The sequence below is a fragment of the Periophthalmus magnuspinnatus genome, chromosome 3 (genome assembly GCF_009829125.3).
Source record: "Periophthalmus magnuspinnatus isolate fPerMag1 chromosome 3, fPerMag1.2.pri, whole genome shotgun sequence".
In the NCBI taxonomy this organism is placed as follows: Eukaryota; Metazoa; Chordata; class Actinopteri; order Gobiiformes; family Gobiidae; genus Periophthalmus; species Periophthalmus magnuspinnatus.
Genome location: NC_047128.1, coordinates 26,412,097 through 26,434,682, shown reverse-complemented (window position 1 = coordinate 26,434,682; position 22,586 = coordinate 26,412,097). Strand labels below are relative to the sequence as shown.

The window sequence follows — 22,586 nt, the reverse complement described above, 5'->3', positions numbered from 1 at the left end:
AGCCACTTGCTCTTTTCATTACCAAGAAAAATAAGCTGTTCTGCCTTTTCTAGACAATTTTACCAAAGTCAACTTCTAATGCGGCCTGCTTCATTTCCATTTCTAACGCTGCACACGCTAAGTACAAACTCGGTCGAGCACCGCTGCTCAATGATGAAAAGTCCCTCTAGGTTTCTGCTGCTAATTAAGCAGGAACATTTTTGAAAAGACTAAACCGTTTAACTTGGTGCAAAATATTGGGCTTTGGGAGCATATTGGTTTTCTCACACCAATGGCCTCTTCCTTAATCCCTCCAGAGGTCTAGATAGGCCATCTTTCCCCAGACACTAGATCAGTATATGTACAGTACATCTTTTTATTATCTCAAATGAGCAAGAAAAGTCCAATGGTGACACTGTAATTGACCACATGCCCTGTAATATCACAGTCTAAATGGATGACACTTTTTTTAAATAATATACATTTGAACATTAGTATACCCTTTTTAAGTTCATATGTACACAATGGAAGTCTTTTCCTGTATTTTCAATGAGACAAACATGCCTCTTGAAAAAAGCCCAGAGTAATGCTTCTTCTTATGCAATAACTGTACAAACAAAACCTGCTGACCGGTATACAATAGTGTGCCTTGTAGTGGAGGTGGCCCACTTTGTCATAAAGTTGGTTACAGTTCAAATGTAACTTGTTATTTGTCGTGTTGCAGAGCTCTCCGACGTGCCGTGCTGCATGTGCGTTTGAAATCCAGAGCATGGCCATGACAGAGCAGCAGGGGGTAGCACAGACCCAAGTTTTCTAGTGGCACATGAGGGGGGGCCCTGGGGAAGAACGCAGGGGGCAGAGCAGTGCTGTGCGCACTTGAAAAGGGCCCTGGTTGACCATTCCCTTTGAGGCGCGTGGATGCAAAAGCCCAGGCCACTGGCAGGTCAGAACAAACACGCACTTGATTGTGAGTGCCAGAGCAGGCTGTGGGCAGAAGCTGACATGGGGCTGGGAGCAACATTAGCCCCGCTACACACTCTTTAAACAGCAGGCCATCTGTATTGATCACACATTAAAGTCAGTTTTTAATAAACATATTTGCACTTTGTTGGAATAACAACTCAAACAAATGTTAGCAACCACAAAAGATCTGAACATTTTTGGGAATGCAGGAAAACTTGCTTGCGAATAAATAGTAAAAAAAAACAAAAACTTGGCCTTTCTTGTTACTGTCTTTGATCCAGAAGTGTTGAGAATAAGACCAAAAGAACAGGATAGAGTAAATGCCGCCCACTCGCCTCGATGTGGAGAACACTGATGCTGAGTATAGTTCACTTTAGGAGCTGCCAAATATACACATGACATTATCACAAGTGACAGACCCTCTATCTGATCTAGACCTGCGCCATAAAACAAATGAAACAACTGCTAATGCCCTTTGTCTAAATGCTATTGTTTTGTTTTTAGTTGTATTGATAATGAGACTGCTGTGATTCAGATTGCATTCTGCCATTGTATCCCTGGGCACAACACTTCACCCCCATTGCCTTTATATATGTATTATTGCTGCGCTTCAAAGTGGTTAGAGAGGGTATCATCTGTAATGGATCAATTGGGTTAAACAAGTCAATTAGGGCTGGATAACTCCAATGCTATGTGCAAATAATATATTTTTATACTTTTATAGTACATCTCTTATTGGCACAGACATACTTTTCAAGACCTCAACATTCAAACTCAACTGCAATTCTTTTCAGTTTGTGCAATCAACCCAGCCTGGATGAGTCCTTAAGGGATATGTTTTAGCATAGATTTTCAAATTACAAACCACTTTTTTTCAATGTGTACCATACATTTGAGTATAAACATTGTTGAAACTCCCAGGTTCTATTCCATGCGGCGTTTGAACAATGAGACTTTTTCCGTCTCGGAATGCACAGCCAGCCAGATCGCTTTAGCCACATAGCCTGCGGCCATCTTGAGTTTGTGCAGCTACTGCCAAGAAATGCTCTCAACAAGCTCTCCAAACGTCTAATGAATACAGCATTCATACATCCTTCATATTTGAGAAAAAGAGACATTTAAAATAATCCTATTAATAATAATTGTTTACACCATGTCATGATAGGAACAATAGAAACAACAATGAAAAAAAAAAACAGTAATAAACAATCATTTTGGCGAACAGTGCTGTTGTTTGAGGCCCATACAGAACAATGGGGCCAATGGGGGCAATAGGGTGTATGGACAGGGGGTAGGGGAGTTTATAGTCATAGTCCCAGACCAGACTACACGTGTCCCCAAAAGTATGAATCTTCCCTAAAATTACCACAAATAAAACAAGCAGAGCAGAGTTCAAATAGTCCCAGATTCTTTGGGCGCTGTTTAAAATATTCAAAAACGCATGTTGCTGATGCGTGTTTTTTTCTTTGTTTGGTACTACATTCCCCTTAAGTGTTCTGCAGAGCTGGCAAAGGTGCGCATGCCTCTGCTATTTATAAGAATTATACCTATAGCTGTCCAGTGCAGTAAGTGTTTTTGTACTAGAGAAGGGGCAGTGGGGTTGGGGTGATCCCGTGGAGGCAAGGGGGGACAGGGGACTGAGAAGGTGGGTACTGGGTTTGAAGTTTGTCTCTACGCTGGGGCTTTAGTCCAGAGGTTCCTGTTTTATTCTGATGGGGGTATTGATGCACAGACTCCGCCGGTCCTCGCGACACAGAACGTACTCGCTGAACTGGGATGAGTCCACTCCACCACCGCACGACGCAGCCACACTGAAGCCCTTCTGGAAGAGACGCTCCAGGACCTGCACAAGAGACAGATAGAAACAAATGGAGGAGATGAGAAAGGTAAATAATTCTTATTTAGGCACTAACAAATGAGACTGAAATGTGTTACCCACATTTTTTGCAATACTGATGCCTTTAATTGCCTGTAATTTGTTGTAGTGCTATGAAATGAATCTATAATTTAATAACCATTTTAATTGAAATAGAAGTTCAGTTATTTCTAATCATCAATGATATGCTTGGGTCTTTTTAGTTAAGATCTACAGACAATCCTCTGGGCCAATGAATGCAGAGGTCACACCTTAGAACGAATATAATTAATTTTATTACATATAATGAAATTAAAAAATTAAAATTGTTCAGTATGAGGAAAAAAAAGTGACATATTGCCCAGTTGTACTCAATTGTAATACACATTAAAGCCACTATCTTTAATTAGATGAGTCCACCAGTCCCCCCCATCCTTTAGGTTGGGAGAGGATGGGGGGTGGGAGACAGGGTGTATTCTCACATAATACCACTAGATGCTAGCTACAGTACTGCTGTCTGATATTACACCAAGAGACTAATCAAGTTTTCAGTTTCTGTTTCTGATTCTTAATAAGATGATATGGTATATAAATGATCAATTTAACAACCATAATTATATTTTCAGCAAACACAATACCTAGCCAAATACACAAAATAACAAACAATTTAGACTTTAATCTGCGTGACTTAATACCAATAATTCACTTTCAAATGTACAAGCACAACTGAATGTGTTTGAGTAATTAACCTGCTCACCATCCTTTCACACAGGACTTTTCTAAAACGCACACTGCAGTCCGACATCACAACACCTCTGTAATATTCATTCTGCTTGTGAATCCGACCCGCGGCACAAGCTGAAAGGAAAGAGGCAGCCGGGCACGTTGAGGTAAAGGGTCTGCCCTGCGTAGTGATTACTGCAGCTCCTAATTTGCGTAATGAAGAGAGCTGAGGTCCACAAGTGATGAAGACGTGTGAGGAATAGTGAGAGGGAGTAAGGACATAGGAGATTGTTAGCCCCTAGTACGCCATGTGTATTCACTTTGAGATACTTGAACTCAGTTTTATCTTCTGTTAAAATTTTGTTTTTGTTGAGGGTATATCTAACTAAATCCCACAGCAGTGTATTTACTTATTCCCACGTCCTTTTAATGGAGTGTGCAGTACATAAAAGTGAAAGGTCTAGCTGAGGGCAAAACCCTTCTTCCAAATGCGTGGCTCGAAAAGTTCACACAAAATAGATTACTTTAGACACTGGCAAAAAGTACACATTTGAGGGCATTGGATCATAGCTTAAACAAAATAAACGTAATGAAATGCACTCTGCTCACACACACTCTCTCTCTCTCTCCCACTTGTTGAAGCAATCGGAAAGCAAGCATTTCCTAATTAAAGCACAAATGTGGGATGACATGCTGCTAGAACGGACCGCTTGCTACAAAAAATTAAAATAAAAAGTTTAAACGCCCACTTTTTAACGTCCTTGGGCCATACGGCGCTGACAAACTTGGTAATGTGTGAGACAGAAGGGGCGGCCAGACAGCTGATGGTGCGGACGCCTAATTAAGAGACCTGCCCAAGCATCAAACACTCTCCCCAAATCCATGACAGATGACAGAGGAGTCTAACGATTATGGAAATGATATTACATAGGCTGCTTTGATCATTGCATCACATTGCATATTTTTTTTAACCCCCCGATCATCTCATGTGGGACTCGCTTGCAAAGATATTGGTCACAGAGGAGAATGGCCCGATCAATAAAGATACAGAATACTTTTATCACTTAATGGCACAGAAGACTTGAGGGTATTATTTTAGATAGTTTTGGGATATTTTAATGACTGTATGAGGCCGAGCTGTGAATGAGAGCGCCGTAGGGGGATAAACAAAATAATTAAGATGGGGTTTAAAAGACCACGGGACAATGCCCTAAAATCTATCCCAGATGATGACATACAGAGAGCTTTTCCTGGTTGGTTTGGTTCAACAGTGCGCACCGCAGGCCTTCAGATCCAAGCTTATGTTGTACTTCTCTGCTTATTTTCCTGACCAACTTGAGCGAAACCATAACAAACTACAAGGGAAGCAGAAAGTCGCATGCAAGCAAGCAACCTACCCGTAAGAAGTTTTTTTTTCTTTTTTTCAAACACGGGGATTTGTGTGAAATGGAATTACAGCTTGTTAGTATTCACGTCTGCTAACTGTACATATCCCCTGCATATATGTTTGTGCCCACAGTCTGTTTGGAGATCTTTTATGAAAGATGGGATTTATGACTTTTTAAACACAAAATCTTAGTAACAAAGACAAGTTACTCCACAAAAAAGGACGCGATTCAAAGCAGCTGACCTTTTGACCTTTGCATCATTTTTCAATCAACATAAAAAAAAAATATAAGTTTCTTTCTTATGTCACATATATGTTTATCCTGTGCTGCCTCTTGGCCAGGACTCCCTTGAAAAAGAGGTTTTTAATCTTAATGGGACCTTCGTGGATAAATAAAGGTTAAATAAAATAAAAAAAAATCCAGACAAACATTCACATTTATTAACTAGACAATCTGAACTGCTCAGGTTGTCTCATTTCATCTTTCCGATTATATAAAAAAAAAAAAAGTGAATTTTATAGTAAAGTGTCATTAGTATTGCAAACAGTGGTGTCAGAAACATATTCTTAATCATTTCACATAAATATCTCTACTACTACTACTTCAAAATAATCAACTAAACTTGTACCCATGTGACATTAAAAGTTATTTCACACCCTAATGTTTTACTGATAATATATTCTGTCTTGAGATGGAGTTGAACAATCTTGCCTCTGGCTTTCAAAACACAAAATATAGAACACAAAGTCAAGATTGAGCCCTGAACTTTGCCTGTGACTATAGCTATTTGAATAACAGCCCTCTCTCTGTGCACCATCACTCTTGACTTTGACAGATCAGGATCACTCTCATGTATTCTGGCTGTAGTTGCGCTGGGATCAGCCCTCATACTCTGTACACCTTTCATTCACTGAGCTGCCACCCATCAGGAGAATAACCCCTGCTCATCGTAGCTCTAGTCGCTATAGCATTTATAGCAGCGAAGATGGCGGTGTTGAAATCAAAGTGAATGATTCTTTAGGCTGTGAACCAGTGCTCTATGTATTATTAATGGTCACCGGAGTGCACACATTCAGGAGAGACTAGACATTTTCACCATATAAGCTGTCACACCAATGACACAAAATGCTTCTTCTGTCTTTAACTATTTAAAATCTGTAATGTACAATCAAAATGAGCTGTACTGTACACTACAAGTTTTGTTCTTTATTTACAGCTTGTATCTGGCATAAAATAGCCAAGATGCTTCCTTTCCAAATGAAGTAATGTCTCTGCCAAATTCTCAACAAAAATGTATTTGGACAATGAGGATGTAGCTTGGCAGTACAACATACACAAGCTGGCGTTATAAAGCTCAAATACATGGATGGACAGGCACACATGAATTGAGTTGAACTGAAAAGTATAATAATATGTAAAATATAAAAGTCAATACATATCAGTAGTTTATTTTAAAATGTCTAAAGTGTATTATTTTAGAACAATGTTACAATTTAGAGGATTAAAGTATATATGTACGGTTCTACAAATAATTATTTACCATTTTAATTAAGACACCACCTAAATCTATGGCACAATCCAAAGTTCTGACTATTGCTTCTTTGTTTTTAACAATTAGTTTATTTAAATTATCTTTTTAATATGTTTATGTGTGTAGGTTAATTACAGTCATGATCATGTTTGGACTTTAAAAGGAAAAACACTTTCTCTTTCTGTCTCTCTTTTCTCAGGTTGTAAGTCACTTTTCAGAGCTTGACTGATTGTCCAGTTCTGTGCATAAAATTAACAGAACATTGACATTGACATTAATTATGATTACTATTAACTCCTCAAAAGCCCAAGGAGACAAAAACATAGTCTTCCATAGTTACTAAACATACTTATCACCGAGTACTAGTATCTCCCCTCCGAACACAGTAGCAGTTTGATAGAGTAGCGGTGTGACATAGGAGTCTATTGGGGCGTGTTGTGTGGTGGTGCGGGCACAAGGGGACAGGGAGGCCTTGTCTAACACTGGCTGCGCTGTCACTTTGATGAAGGACAGATTGGACCAGGCCTGATCCCAGTGCTTTATCACAGTGATGTATGGAGCGGCAGGATGGGCGCGTGGGCACACCTCTGTGGCTCTTTGGCTAAATGTTTTCCCTGTGTTAAACTGTGGAGCAACATCACAGAACAGGTGGTTTGTATTATTCTCTAAATTCCATTGAGGGAAAATCATTGGCCAAGGTGGGGTTGTTTATTCACATTCTTGCACATTTGAATACACAACAAAGACAGTGAAATGAAATAATTATGCGTTTTGAAGACATCATAGTTAAACAACATGACATCAGAAATACACTGGTTGTGTCAGAAAGGGCATCTCTAGAAGATTCTATGCCAAATATGCAAATCACATACGATCTGAAGATAATTTGTTTGTTTGCCTTCAGAATTCTCGATTCAGTGGACAGTAAATATAAACTGCATTCTGGTTGTTGTGGCTAGTAAACAATAAAAACTGAGTAACATTATCTTATTGTGACCATATTGAGTATCACATGGTTTTTCAGTTTTGCAGCCTGAGGCGAGATAGCAACAGTACCTCCGTCCAGATAACATCACTACAGTCTGCCATAAGTTCTTTTTCTGTGACAGAGAATAAATACAAACATTTAAAGGTCTTGATAAACAACTCTATGTCCTGTCAGACCCCTGTCCCTGTGGGCAGGGTGTGGTGTCTGTTACCCAGGGTCGGGGTCCAATAATGTAACAGGATCATAGTGTCTTTGTCTGCGCAAGGACACAAGGCCAGCACAAGGATTATTTAGCTAACCTTCCCATACCTTCACGCAACAATGAGAGAAGACAGAATGAGTAAGTTGTTTAGAAAAATCTCCCCTTACAGTGAAAAACACCTCCATCTGCTCCGTGTGTCTTCATCTACATCAAGCCAATGAGGCGGGCCATGTTCTGCGCTAGCATATGTGTCTACAGCAGAGGGCGAGTGAGTGTGAGAATAAAGACAGCACTTTATGCCAGTAAAACTGACTAAAGGAAACAGGCAGCTCCTATGGATACAGCCAGTGTCTTCCTCTGCACTTTACCTCTTAACAGGATTTGATTTTGGCTATTAAAGCCGCACAATAAAAAGTCCTTTCAGACTGTGTTAGTGTGATGCGCTCACATCCAGCAGCAGCTCACTGGTAAACAGAGGGAGAAAATGTTGTGTTAGTTGATGCGGCCAATTAATTATATTGCAAGTCATTTAAAAATCTATAAAAGAAGTATAAACCGGTTTAGGCTGTTTGAGAAATTGTAAGTATGGTATTAAAAAATGCAATACGTGTATTTCAATTGCCTGAGGCAATGTTATATTGGAGTCTCTTTTTTTTAAAGAAGCTGTGTCTTGAAAAGGAGTAAAGCGTAAATTATGCATATCATTTCCCCCTCTTTTCCATTCCTCTTCTTCATTTTTCTCAGGAAAACATGGCCGCAGTCCATGCATGCTTTGTCCGCCTGTCGGGCTATGCTCTTTGGAGCGGTGTCTGGAGCAGAATAGTGTTGAGGGAGGGGGTGGGGGGTGAAAGGGGGAGGAGGGGATGGAGGTGTCAGAGTCCACATAGGGCCTGAGAGAGAGGGTGCTCCGGGGCCAGGCTCGTCTCAGCCCAAGCCTGCATGTGGCTGTGGGCTCTGTCTTACACTGCGCCTGTAGTGTGAGCTTGTTATTTTTCCACTTCTCCCTTTCACACAGCTCTCTAACTTTATAACTCATCTGACTGGGATGTTTCTCTATGGTTAATCTCTAAATGTACCACCATAGATCAGGATTACAAAAGGTACGATTACCTCACAGCTTTATGATATTGCGTGACATGATTCATACAGAGAATGGGATTGAGAGAATGACTGAATTATATTACAAATTTCAAATGATTGACTATGGAAAAAGACTCCCATCTCTCTGTACTGACATAAATCTGTACAGTAGTGACAGTTGCTCAGCACTGGGCTTTGCTTTGTACATCCAAATGAAAAGACAAGACACACACACTGTCAATCCAAAGTCAGACAGTAAATACAAAGAGGTTATTTAGAAACAGTGAGTTATTTTGTGTTACAATAACCGTGATTTTAAACTCTGCTGGCACAGACATGAAAACAGATCAGGCAATGTGGACAGTACCTGCACAGAGTTGAGCCTGCAGTAGCCGTTGAGGGGGAAGCGGATGACATGCGTGGGGTCCTGGTTCCAGCCAGCATTCACAGAGTTACACATGACGTCTCCGGTCTCAGGGAAGATCTCCTCGATAAGAACCTTCTCTCCACTCAGAGCGATCCTCTCGCCCAGGTCGGGTGTGACCCGCACCACCAGGCAGTCACAGGGCTGGGCCATGCGTCGTTGCTCACGCTCCTGCTTCCAGCGCTCCAGCTCCTTGATCATGGGGGTGAGCTGGTAGTAGCGCGCCTCCTCATACAGCAGGTTGAAGTCCTGCGCACAGGCACACATAGGGTCACAAGAGGGCATTGTACTCGGATAATCTGGAAGTAGCTTTAGGATGACAGCACTAGGTACATTTATGATGTTGCTAATGGTTTACCTGCAGCGACTAATAACAAAGTGTCCTTGAGCAAGAGACGTAACCTCTAATTACCGAGGGCACTTTGCCCTCTCCAGACAGACCTGGGTGGCACATCTTCTGACATGTTATGAGATAGAAGACTTCCAATTCTATAATTTAATAGTTGTGATTTTGACCACATATGACATTAGTTCAGGAGTAAAAATGTGATAGAAGAAAACAATAAATATGCAATAAGTTGGCCTTTGATCATCAGGACCATTGTGTCCATAAACAAAGCATCTCCATTCTGCTCTCTGTACAAAAGCTGTTGGCAGCGCGGCGTTAGCCTTTAGCATGTCTCAGTGAGTGGGCTCCAAAAGGCCGTGAGTGTAGCTCCAGTGAAGTGGCCCGGTGCATTCCTGTATGCAGTCTGCAGCAGATTTTCAGCCTCTCCCTCCAGGACATGGCTTGCTCAGGGCAATTTGCCCCTGTGCTCTTGCCTGTAATTTCCCACTAGACCAGATGGCACAATCATTCACCGCTACCATTGAAAAAAAAAAAAAAAAAAAAAAAACAGGCAGTGGAGGTTCTCCATTGAAGGAGGAGGAGAAAGGGTGAGGAAAAGATATGTGCAAGTGAACATGAGGATAATCATGAGCCAAGAGTTTAATGTATTCATTGTATGAAGTGAATGTTATGCTAATGAGGACTGTGTCCTCATGTTAAGCTGCTATTAGAACAAGATTTAATTAGGTTAGAACTAAACAATGAAAATCTTTTGGCTAAATAATTAGTAATTAATAAATCCCTCCTCTGATAAGTGGCAGAAGGAAAGACAGCTTCATTCAGACTAATTAGTTTAGACATCAATGTCATTTATTCTTATGCTTTCACATTATGAATAAACTTTGATTTTGTGCAATGTAAAAGTGACCTGCATATTGATACTTTGAGAGCAGATGAAATGCCCTTGAAAAGCTAATTGCTGTGGTGTGTTTGCACATGGGAAAAAACATACATCTAGAACAGTCTTACTGTACATGAATTCCCCAGAGCCCTAGGACTTACTGGACCTCTGTTGGGAATGAAACCAGCAAACAGCATCATTAACCCTGCTGCATCTGTCAGACTCTTTGGCTGCAAGAAGTCTTCCTCACCACTTTTCCTTCATCTGAATGACACTGACTGTAACTCTACATATGGTTTGAATGTTGACGCAACACATCATAAGCTGATGGTCCAATATTTAAGCAAAGTGAGTCGTTCTCTTTCTCTCATTCCTGTGGTCTTCTTACACCAGCTGACACTGATAGAGAGACAAGGCGCTTGGGGCTTCTCTCTGTATCAAAGTGCAACTCCTCTTCCTTCACAGGTCCAGAGTCGTGGATGGATATGTTTTTAATAGGGGTCTGACTGCCGGCCATTTTAGTCATTCTGAGCACAACACAAGGCTAAGGCTAAGAGCGCTAAGGTGATGATGAGAGAGACAGGGCCAGCTCCTCTGTCCTGTCTGCTGCTATGCTCCTATGCACCGCTGCTAGCTTTCACAGACACTTCAGTCCTCCGATCCTGTGTCCAGACAGGGCCGTTTGAGCTTCAAAATAATGATCCGACCTGAGCGCCCACCGGCAAGGCAACATCTCAGGGAAGGACAGACAGGGCACGCACAAAGGCTGAGCCAGAGCTGATATGAAGAACAAGTAAGTGATGAGATCTGTCACAAGAAACTCCCCAAAAGTCCACTGTGTGTTCTGGCAAAAAATCCACACAAGGAGAGGTTAAATGGGACCTGCACTGTATCCGTTTGTCTGCTATAGGAGCTGAACACCAAGAACGACAAAAGATGTTCTAACTTCTAGTAGAAATTATATATGAAAAAATAAAAAATGTACATAGGTGACAGAACTTTCCCTTTTTTAAAAACAAATCAAAATTGTTTCTCTGTTTATTTGGTCAGGATAGTGTACATTAATGAACATACATGATATACGGGATATACAATAAATCTGCCGGATTGTTGCCATGGGCTAGTTTCCATCTGTGGTCTCCTATTTGCTCTCACAAACACGCTCACACATTCTTACACCAGTGTACATGGACACTGAAGACAAGATGGGTGATGTGTATTGTTCAAAGAAACAATGACGGTATGCACTGGTCTAAGCGTGAAAATGCTCTAACCACTGAGCCTCTGCAGCCCCACTATGACACCTGGTATTCTCAGCAGTCGCCCATCCTGGTGCTAATCAGGCCCAGCCCTGCTAAGCTTCCGAGATCAAAAGAGATTGGACATTCTTATGGTATGTAAGTAACTTGGGATATAGTATTCGGAATGACCCAGTAAAATTCAGTTTTTCACAAGCTGCCTTACCCATCCACAACAAGCTCTAAATACCTGCAAAAACAAAGCATTATTGATTTGAGCCAGAATAAACCCACGCGGATGCCGCTAACTCTTTCTCCGCTCTGTAACCGTACTCTCAATACGACTGAGCAATGCTTACAGTCGTGTGATTAATTGTACTTTGAATAATGAGATGAGGAGGGTTATTAATGGTGAATATTTTGTTCCACTCATGTAAGCTGAGTAGAAGTTTTGCATTTTCTATTCTGCTCAGACGTTCACATTGATTTAGCAAAACACACAGCGCCATGGCAGCCAGCAGCACAACAGAGCCAGCCCTGGGGCGACGGCAGCCCTGATTGTGTTCCAGATAAGGACATGCACTATTCACTATTTGCATTTTTCTCCCTTTGCCTCCACACAAATTGTAAGGTACGCATATCAACACACAAGCTCATACAGAATAGTCATGATAAGTAGGAACAATGACGCTGTTGCATTTATTCACAGGGGTCGCGCCTGATTGGACTGTCAAGGCGTTATATGGAAGCAAATAAGAAAAGTAATGGTTAGTGATTCACAATATCATTTGCCAAACACGCTGTGCTTTCAAGTGTTGTATAAGGTTTGGATATGGTTCAAATCCGGGTAGCCTGGGGAGCTGGCCGCTGGACAACATGTCATGAATAAATGAAAGATGCAAAAATTACACTGCGATATAGAAATGAACGTGCTGTTCAATAGTGCAAACATGTAATAGGTTTTCACAATTACAGTTTATTATTAGTTTGGTTTTGGCACGGAAGCAGCAAAATTTATTAGAAATTAAGAGAAAAATGTCTGCCAATCAACAAAAGTAACAGAAATGTCAAATGGGTTGCGTAGAAACAAAATGCCACCTCAATTTGCACAGCTGACCCAAACTCATGTGTGGTTTTAATTATTTATTTATACCCTGCCTGAACACAAGCTCATTTGTAACAGTTTACCCTCACACTCACTCATTCGGGATTTGTGCCTGCAGCGCCCTTTATTTCTGATAGGAAAGTCACTGTTCAATACCTGGCATTAATACTTAACAGCTGCTGGCATAGAAAAACTGTATCTTTTATAATTTGTAAAATACTATTTAATGCAGGGCTGCGTTTTTGCCATCAAGGTGTGCTTTTGGATTATTTATCATTATCAGCGTTTTTTGTTGTTCTTACTTAACATACAAACCACCCTATTCAATCTGCAAAGCATGATAACTTGGGTCAAATGTATCAAATTTTGCAAGTGGTCGTAAATAATCGAACTTGTAGAAACATTTGCAAAGCATTGATAGCTAGACTAAAATTTTGGAGCTTGGGCTGTATTGCATATGTGCAAGCCCTGCAACTGAGTCACATAGAAGCTACAGTAATTACAATTCTTATAGTCTCTCACCTGAGTAAAAAACAGACTTTGAATGCAAATCAATAGTAGTGCAGGGCTTGACACATTAGCACTGGCTGTGCTCCATTTAGCTGGCCACATCAACATTACTGTACTTACTTAGTGGTCTATATTTCATTGTGTGCCTAATTACTGCTTGTAATGTTCTTGTAATTAACATTACGAAGAGAAGGAAGTGGGAAGTGTATTTGATGGGTTTTAAAGATTATTTGCTTATTACAGTATATATTTTTGGTGACATGCTATTTTTAGGGTGTACTTATCGATCTAAACAGCTGCTAATTTATGTCTTAATTAATTACTTTCACACTAAACTTCTATTAGTGCTTTTGAGTATGATGTTAGGACATTTTTGTACATGAATAAGTGTTAATAAGTACAAACTACCTTTCTTATGGTACTAGGCCTTAGGATCATTATTCATGTCTTAACATCATACTAATATGCATTTACTGGGACTTTATTAATAGAGACACTTGTAAACATCTTATTAGCAGTAAGGTTATGTAGAATAAAACATTAATAAAGACTGATATAACCCCTTACGAATATGCAAATTAGTGGCCAGTTAGATGTTAACAAGTGTACCCTAAAATAAACTGTTAACATATTTTTAAAGAAAAGGCCAGTGTTACTTCTCTCCCTCACACTGGTAGAGTCTATGTTGTTATGGTATTGAAACTGTGCAAGTCTGTGAAACCAACAAATACACAAATCATTGACCATTTGTACAGTGTGCGGAGCTGTGGGTAGTGCTCATACCTTGAAGTCTTCTGGAAGGAGCAATTTGCTGGTCCTGAGGAAACTGAGAATGTAGCGGAATATCTCTCCATCCCGGTCTATGAAGTAATGCTGCTTCAGACTGTCCAACACGATGGGCTCCGTGCCATTGAACAGGCGACTGATTCTGGAAATTGAAACACACACAAACACACACACACACAGACATAATAGAATGAGCAACTCCCTTCAAATGCATGAAACAATTACCCTCCATTTATTTTTCAATTTTATTAGCAGCGAGCTCCAAACGCATTAGCATCCCAGGTTGAAACAAGGGGCTTAAGGCGCACTCGCTCCATTTCAGACTTGTTTGAAGTGTCCCTTCTGCAAAGATTACAACAACACACACGCCCGCTGCCTGTACTTACAAAAAATTAATAGCATCAATGTAGCATTACAGCTCTATTATTCCAGCTGTCAGAGGGAATGGGAAAGAGGTACGAGCCGGTGGAGGACAACAAGGCACACCTGGCACAAATGTGTTTTATTATCTGACCAAATGTTTTAAGACTTGATGGTTTTGGGCTCTAAGTATGATAAACAGTGAAGAGAAGGAAGGCAAGAGATTTATGGCCATATTAATTTGTAATACGAGAAAGGTATATATGTACTTTATTATTAACAGTATAAGGATACATAATAAGGTATACATTATTGTTACTTGTGGTTGTCATGTTTCCTTTCTGATAGCACTGGTCAAAATGGTCAAAATGGCTTATGTGTTGATTTTAATATTAATTTGGCACAAATGTTATACCAGACGCCCTTCCTAATTCAACAATCCATTAACTGGGATTACTGGGACAGCATGGGAACTAATGAGGTTCAACTAACATCTTTAAAATTATAACAATGGGAATATTTAATGAGCTTGTTTGTACAATGTATAATTTAACCTCAACATTTACCTAGATTTGTCCTAGATTTTCCGATACCTGATTCCTTGACTGCTGGAATCTTGTCCTCAGAAAGCAAAAAATGCAAAATACTTTTAAACAGCTCTCAAATATTTCCATAAGTGTTTCAAATTGCAGTGAGACCAACACCTAAATTGCACTCATTTACTTTCATCTTTCCCTCTCTGTGCTCCTGTTGCCTTGGCGAAGTGAATAATCCGTAGTAATGATTTGCACTAGAAGTTGTTGCGTGTAACCTCTACCCGTTTCCATGCCTTTTGAGAAACTGCTCTTGGCGCGGTGCTGCGTTGCTGCTATTATCTTCATTTTGATGTAATCAGCTCTTTAATCACACAACTGCCTCTACATTAGCTGACAGAGCGACGTGACAAAGAATATTATAAAACCTATTTGTAACCACATGTGTAAGCCTGTGGAGGAGAGGTTGCATTGTCTTGCATTGATTTCTCAGGGAACACTGCTGTAATCCTATCCCTGAGTTAAACCAAACCACAGCAATTTATCATTTTACACTATAAAGATTTGGAAAGTCAGTATAAATGTGACTTTTCTTTGAGTGGACTGCACTAAAACCACACAATAAAGCCTCTGCTCTCTCCTTTTCTCTGCCTTTCTTTTACTTTCTGTCTTTCTACCGTCTCCATCCTTCTTCTTCTGCCGTACTCTCTGGAAATCGATGCAAAATGCTTTATAAAAAACCAATACTCATCTCCCTGTTTGGCCCGAGGTGTTCCTTTCTCATATGGTCTTGCAATTCTTCCAGCTAGAATTTCACCATACCCCTGCAGGCTACCTCTGTTTTTCATCTCCACTTTTTTAAAAAGCAATTAAAATGCTGCCTGTTTTTCTTTTCTTTCTCTCTCTCTTCTCTGCTCCCGCTCTCACTTTCTCTCTTTTCTGTGTTGGTCTGCTCATTTTTGCCTCTCATGCAAGAGGCACAGAGTTTTCAAACAGGTTGGAGCTTATAGTAGTGGACAACTTTAACTACTGGCGGCGATAATATTAGATTCACACGTTCATTTTCTTTGTGAATATTGGCACTGTTGCTCCCTAACAATATTTTTCTGTCAGATGCCCTTTCTTAGGCACCCTTTTCAACTTATCCAGGTTTGTAACATTTATTATAACTAAAGGACATTCAGAAAATCTACAATAAAGACTTAACAAAGTATTTTAAAATCTCCAAATAAGTTATGCACAGAATAATTCTATTATTTTTCTATAATATATATATATATCTATTTTCACAAATGAACTTTTCATTGTAAAGTTACATGTCACATGACGGTAATTCAATGCATTTATTCACAAGATTGGAAATGCCAACGTTGTTTGTAATCTGTTTAGAGCTGGTGCTGATTTGTCTAAGTAAAATCCAACAGTGTCTAAATAAGTAAATTCCAACAGTGCAAACTATGTTGAAGGGTTACGTATTTTCCTTAATTATGAAGCTTGATTTTATTTACTAAAATTCGATCACTGCATTGAGACACATGGGCAGCTGTACCTAATAATGTGGCCTGTCTGTGTATAAGCATAACAAGAATGTATAAATATGCTACAAAACGTGAAAAAGCAGAGAGTTTGAGGAGGGAGGAGGTGGGAGTGGGAGGTTATCAAGGACAGAAACAGCTCAGATGTGCCACCCCAGCCGTACACAGGGAGGCCACGCAGCAGGGCAGTGGGTGGGCATGATCTGGCAGGATACATGCAGCAGTGTAACTCAGTATAACAGCCGGAGGATAAGAGCTGAGGGAGGTGGGAGTACCCAGGTATCACTTAAACACAAGCTATCTGGAAATGTGAGCGACTAATGGACAATGAAAGCCAAAAATGTACGAAAGCTGGAGGTTGCCTGAGTTTGAGATACAACTTGGTTATAGGTATCACTACATTGTCACTGACATTTTTACATGAGCTTTTAAAATGTAGTGAATCTGCATTAATATTTCAATGTTTCAACGCTGATTTTCAAACAACATACTGACCTATATTAAATTCATATGTACAATATAGTAGAGAATTGCATTGAGTCTGAAGTATTACTATTTATCTGCAAATGAATTCATATAATTAACTTTATGGCAAATTTATAATTCTATCTGGTGTGGAAGTGCATATATTATTGGAATAAATGCAGCTCAGTGTTTAGATTCTGCAATAAGATAGTTTACGCAGTTCATTTGGTGGAATAATGGCTTTTAATTTCTGTAGCAAATGAAAAATGATTGGTAACCTTGTTCATTCAAAGCACTTCTTGAACTTTTATTTGAGTCTAACTTTGGTTTGTATTTAACCCCACTCATAATTTATTTAAAGGCAACAATTTTAAGTTTTTTTTTTAAGTTCAGTTCATTTATTTGAGCAACATTTGAGCAGGTTTTTGCAAGTTTATGTACAATAATAATTAATGCTACACTATATCAACAACAATAATTAATAGAAATTGTGATTGCTCCCAATAGATACATATTTTCAATATAATAATTTGGCCTAATTCTCCAGCGGTTCAAGTAACTGATCCACTGCCTCATGTGAATCTACGCAGAATTACATCAAACTTTCATGACCCTTGTCCCTTAATTTGGGCCATATAGAAGAAGATGAACAACCAGACATTAGTTACTAGACTAACTTTCTCTTGGCACTCTGCATTATTTAGCACCAATCTATTAAAAGTAATCCTCAACTTGAATCTCTTTAACCCTGTTCTTTTATACTTGTCATCTCTCTTATCCTTGCACCTCGAGACTGGACAGAGCCATATGCGCCGTATATGTATATGCCTTTGCTAGAGTGATTGTTTTGCTTTCTGCTGTCAGCCATTATCCTAATTCACACAAAAGAGCCCCTCCTTCCTCCACTGGCTGAGGCAGAAAGTGAAGCCCCCGGGCCAAATGTACACTGAGGAGGCTGGGAGAGAGAAAAGAAAGAGACGTGGAGGAGAGAGTGGGAGAGGACGCAGAGGAGAAAAGGGCTAAGACAAGAGAAAGAACATTCACACTAGTATTATTCAGCTTACAACTCCCCATTGCTTGACATTGAGGAGCTTGTCAGATATGGCAGTTCCCCATTTCCATGATTTCTATTAATTATCCAGGCTGAAATTAACTGAACAATATTAAACAAACGTCCAGTGCATATATGAGTTTGTATTAATTATACAGACTATACAATCCACTTGATAAATTTTTCCTCCATAGTCTAATAATAAAATAATCCAATAGTGTAGCAATAGTGACGCCAGTAAACTACCAGTCACCACAAGACAAGATAAATACAGAGGTTTCCATCATGTTATAACACATAAAATCAATATTGATGCCCCCAGAGTAGAAATACCAAGAGAAAAGGATGAAAAACTTACATTTCTTCATGCCAAAATGTTATTATGAAATTATATGACTAATAATTCCCTATAAAGTATACACAAATACTATAAGAAAACTTTGCCTGTTTTTGGTTCTTATGGATATATTAAAAAAGTGCACGTGTTTTGTCTTTAGTTGTCATGTAATTTTATTGGAAAAAATATGTTAAAAAGTAAATGTATATTAATAAAAACATGGAGAAATGTTTACAAAGCCACTGAAACGTAGGACTATTTGTTGAATGCCAGATCATTTTCAGTCCACATGTAATTGCTACTGATTGAGCAATACAACGCCGTGGTTCCAGGCTGAAAATGCGTCTTAATAAATAAAACAATGATAAATCCTTGTCTGGGATGAGCCTCTTTCTTCTCATGACATCTTACAAAGAGGAATAAAAGAGAGAGTTTGGAGGGTTTTCCTGTCAGCGTACTCAGTGAATATCAAGACTTTATTACCAGGGGATTATGGGGGATTGTTTCCTGTAGCCAATTTGGCAGAATTTCTAACAACCTCCTGTATGTTTACCTTGGCCCACATGGGAACCTGTCAGCTGATGCACAGTCTGAGGCGGGAAGTAGTGGTGAGTGACAGGCTGTGTACAAGGGAGCAAATGCAGAGGGCTTAAAAGTGATATATTCTAAAAGGGCAATGTTTAGTGAAGTTACAATTTGAAGTATGTGTTTTCTGAAGGAAATTTCAAAATACAGAATCATAAAATGCACAATGTGGCTTATCGAGACTAAAGCAGCAAAAAAGAATAGACCTATAATTCTTCTTTTTTTTTTTTTACTATTATTATTAAATCAATTTCAAAGATCTAATTCTAATCTACTTAATTATAATGCTCAAAGCTACACTATTTTGAAAGTGTGAATGTTCAATGTTAAATGTAAATGTAAAAAAAGCTGTCACTTATAATCCACCAGGCCAAACAGAGCAAAGCATTATGAGCCTGAGTCGCACTGGCCCTGTCATTTTGACAGCTGTATAATATAGCCTAAAATAAGACACAATGTGCCTTTAAGCTTTTTGTATTTATTAGACTCCATAAAACTATTATGGCTCAAACTAAAACATTAAAGGCAGTTTATTGCTTTAATCCTAAAAGAAGATGGACCAAAGGAGATGTTATCTATAACTATAAAACTCTAATAATTTGGGTATATCTTGCACTTAATGTGGCACAGCAGAGACAGAGGCTAGTGTTCATTTAGAATAAGAGTCCAAATTATATGTTAACAGATAATTCAGAACTAAAATGCCTGAAATAGTTGAAGGGTTACCTTGAGTCGGGGTACTTGGTGAGGGTCGCCAGACTGCTCGTGTACATGTGCCCTCCAACGTCAATGTGGACAGGCGCGTTCGCCTTGGTGAGCTGCGCCGGCAAAGGGATGCCCTGAGCGGCCAGAGGAGAGACCGGGGACCGGGTCAGCGACAGCCGAGACATGCTTCTGCCCTCCTGAAAGCAAGTGTAGAGAAAAGCCATGGGAACCACAGAAAAGGAGGCAGTCCGCGCACACCGTGATCCTACACGGGGGAGCACCAACTATCTTTTCTGGATACTATCATATCACTTCCATGACTGTCTGGTCGCATGTTTAGCCCGGAAATTATTGCCACCGCTCTAATTAAGTATGTTTGCATCTTTTCTTGCAGCACCGGAGGCGAGGATCGGAGAATGCTTATTAGAGGAGCAGGGCGAGAGAGAGAGATAGACAGGCAGATATGGGGAGAGAGAAAGCGAGAGGGAGGGAGGAATGCTAGGTGCCAGCCTCCAGGGGAATAAAACAAACTGCTGCTGCAACATTCTAATTAAAGGTCGCCTTATGTGTTAGACGTGATGCGCACAGACACACCAGCACCAAGAGGACACAAAGAGTCTCTCCCTTTCACTTGACAACTTTTACAAATCGGTTTACAAGAAACGTAAAACACAATCTATCTGACATGCAAGTTGAGATTTTATTGCATCATTTATGTGACTTTATCCGAGTCAATCACCTGATTACAAAGTGCGCGCAGGTGTCAGAATTACACACTGAGGTCAACATGTGGCAAAAAACAACCAAATCATGTTTAAATCGTTTGAATTACGGTTACTGGACTACAATTGTTGGTTTTCAGTACTTTGGTAACCTGTATTAAATGAAATAATACGGCTAAATCACAGTAACTGCTATAAACAGACAATATGGCTCAGTGGCTTGATGAAAATGAGGGCAGCTGCTATTTGAGTGTAACTGAAGGCCACATGTGCCCCCCGGCTCTGAGCTGGAGGTGCCTTTGGACTAAAAGTGAGACTATTTTTCCACCGTGTTTTGTCTCGGTAGGATGTTGGGTTAACGCGATTACAAGAGGACGAGATTAGGCTGCACTGCAAATCCGTGGAGAGAGGGAAACTTGGACAGACTTGACAAGTTTGTTAACCCACGCACAATTGTGAAATACCTTTATTCCTCGGTCACTTTTTACAAAATCCTCCTAAAACGCGCACAAACACAACAGAAGCCTCTACTCGATGAAAAATTCCTTCACAACACCTGTCCACAGTGACTGTAAAGGCATGAACTTTCTCATAGGAGCAGCTATTCTTTGCACTGACCCCATTCATTTAACCGAGTATCCCGTTTCCTCTCATGACATCCATCAAACAGACTGAATACCCCACACACGGAAAACTGTCACAAAACGAGCACAAAAAGTCTGCAAAAAAACAATCAAAGCCAAAAAAAAAAGCCCCGCGCATCCAGAGCATATCCTAATTCTACCAAATACTCAACATGGCGTCTTTTTCCTGATGTGAATTAAGATCTAAAGCTTGAAACGTGTTATTCAGCTCCTGTTTGACAAAAAGGGGTAGTGTCCAAGATTTGAGAATAAGTAACACGGTTAAAATCAAAGCATACTGCACGATAAAGGCTCAAATATGTAGTACATGTCATATGAACAAAGCATGCAAATTCATTTCAGCCATACCGTTTCAAACATTGTAGTGGGTCCGGAAGAAATCCGCACCGGTAGACAGTCCCAGTCGATGTTAACGCAAGGTAAAATAGTCTAGTATTGTCTCCAAGTGCACTGGAGTTAGTAAGAACTAGCTCCTCTGTGATTGCTACGCTGTCTCACGGAAAACCTCTGTACCGGGCGAAAGTGTGTGACCGAGATGGACTGGCTGCAAAGAGTCTCTGTGGCTTTAAATGGTTCAATTGCACGGCTGCCTCGACCTGTCCTCAACAAGCCTCTTTGTATCAAAGTGCACAGGAAGCGTCCTTACCTTGAACATCGATGAGACGATCTCCTTCCCCTTTTACGCTCTTATTTGGATACGCGTAAAATCGTGCGCTCCTGGTGTAAACTGGCTCCGTATTTGAGCTTCTTATCTGCCTTTTTGCCTAAATGAAACAGTCCCTTCAGTTTGTTATGAGAAGAAGAAAGCCAATAATCCGTCTCTAAATAACAGAGCAGGGCTAAAAAGGAAGATTCTTGCTCCGGGCTGCCCATGCGCCTCTGGGCCAGGGATTAGGCTACAATTAGCTCAACTCCACTCTATCGCCCAGACAATTTTCTCAAGGAACACAACGTGATACCCCCTACTCTCCAAACGATCCCAGCTCACGTTTACTAATTTTGAACTAAAAAAGTTGTTAACGCGGTTTGCCCTCTCTGTCTCCGAGATGATTTGGAAAAGCAGAAACACATTTGAATCATTGTCATTTGGTCTGATGTAAGTCCCCAGGCAGTTCCAGCTAAGAGGCATTCATTTCCATCTCCATCTCCATTCCCAATGTAAACTTTACAGTGCCACAGTGCCGCTCTGAAAATCTGTAGCCAAATAAATAACTTGTTGATGAAGTCTCAGTAGATGTCGCAAATGTAGAGATCCTTCACCCAAAATGTTTGACCCGGTGCTTTCCCCCGCGTGCCCGCTACGCTCCCCTGTTCCTGCTCTCTCGTTGCCTTAATGTCTGGAGTTGTAATGCCAAATTTCCTGCAGGCCATTAAAATCAAATGACGTCCATGGACATGCACGCGCGCCGCCGCAGAAAGCGCCCTCACAACCTGCCTGCGGCCGAATGCGCCATTTCAATTATAGCGCGGGGCTTGGATGGAGCTATCTCCCCGTAATATTCTCACTTCACAGTCAAAACGGGCAGCTTCCTCTGTTTGGGGGGAAATACAGACTCTGTTGGATTACTGTTCAATGCTTAAACACTGGATATAATGTAAAGTCAAAGCTACGCGGTTATAGAGACAGGTGCGCTGAAAAAGCACCATT

The 22,586-nt window shown here is 40.3% G+C and overlaps 1 protein-coding gene across 3 annotated transcripts; it reads right to left on the bottom strand.

Moving 5' to 3' along the window:
• Positions 1 to 343: 343 nt before the first annotated feature.
• On the bottom strand, positions 344 to 22,388 carry LOC117393756 (BTB/POZ domain-containing protein kctd15). 3 transcript variants are annotated; one of them, XM_033991759.2, is made up of 5 exons: positions 21,287 to 21,562; positions 19,594 to 19,769; positions 13,999 to 14,143; positions 9,077 to 9,382; positions 344 to 2,785 (listed from the first exon to the last, which is right to left on the bottom strand). In XM_033991759.2, the coding sequence occupies exons 1-5, from the start codon at positions 21,296 to 21,298 to the stop codon at positions 2,627 to 2,629; spliced, it is 798 nt and encodes a 265-aa protein (XP_033847650.1). In that variant the 5' UTR covers positions 21,299 to 21,562; the 3' UTR covers positions 344 to 2,626. The 3 variants fall into 3 exon arrangements, with proteins under 3 accessions (XP_033847650.1, XP_033847649.1, XP_033847651.1); XM_033991760.2 differs by lacking the exon at positions 21,287 to 21,562 and adding an exon at positions 21,585 to 22,388 and having other exon boundaries at positions 387 to 2,785; XM_033991758.2 differs by lacking the exon at positions 21,287 to 21,562 and having other exon boundaries at positions 19,594 to 20,163.
• Between the last annotated feature and the right edge of the window lie 198 nt (positions 22,389 to 22,586).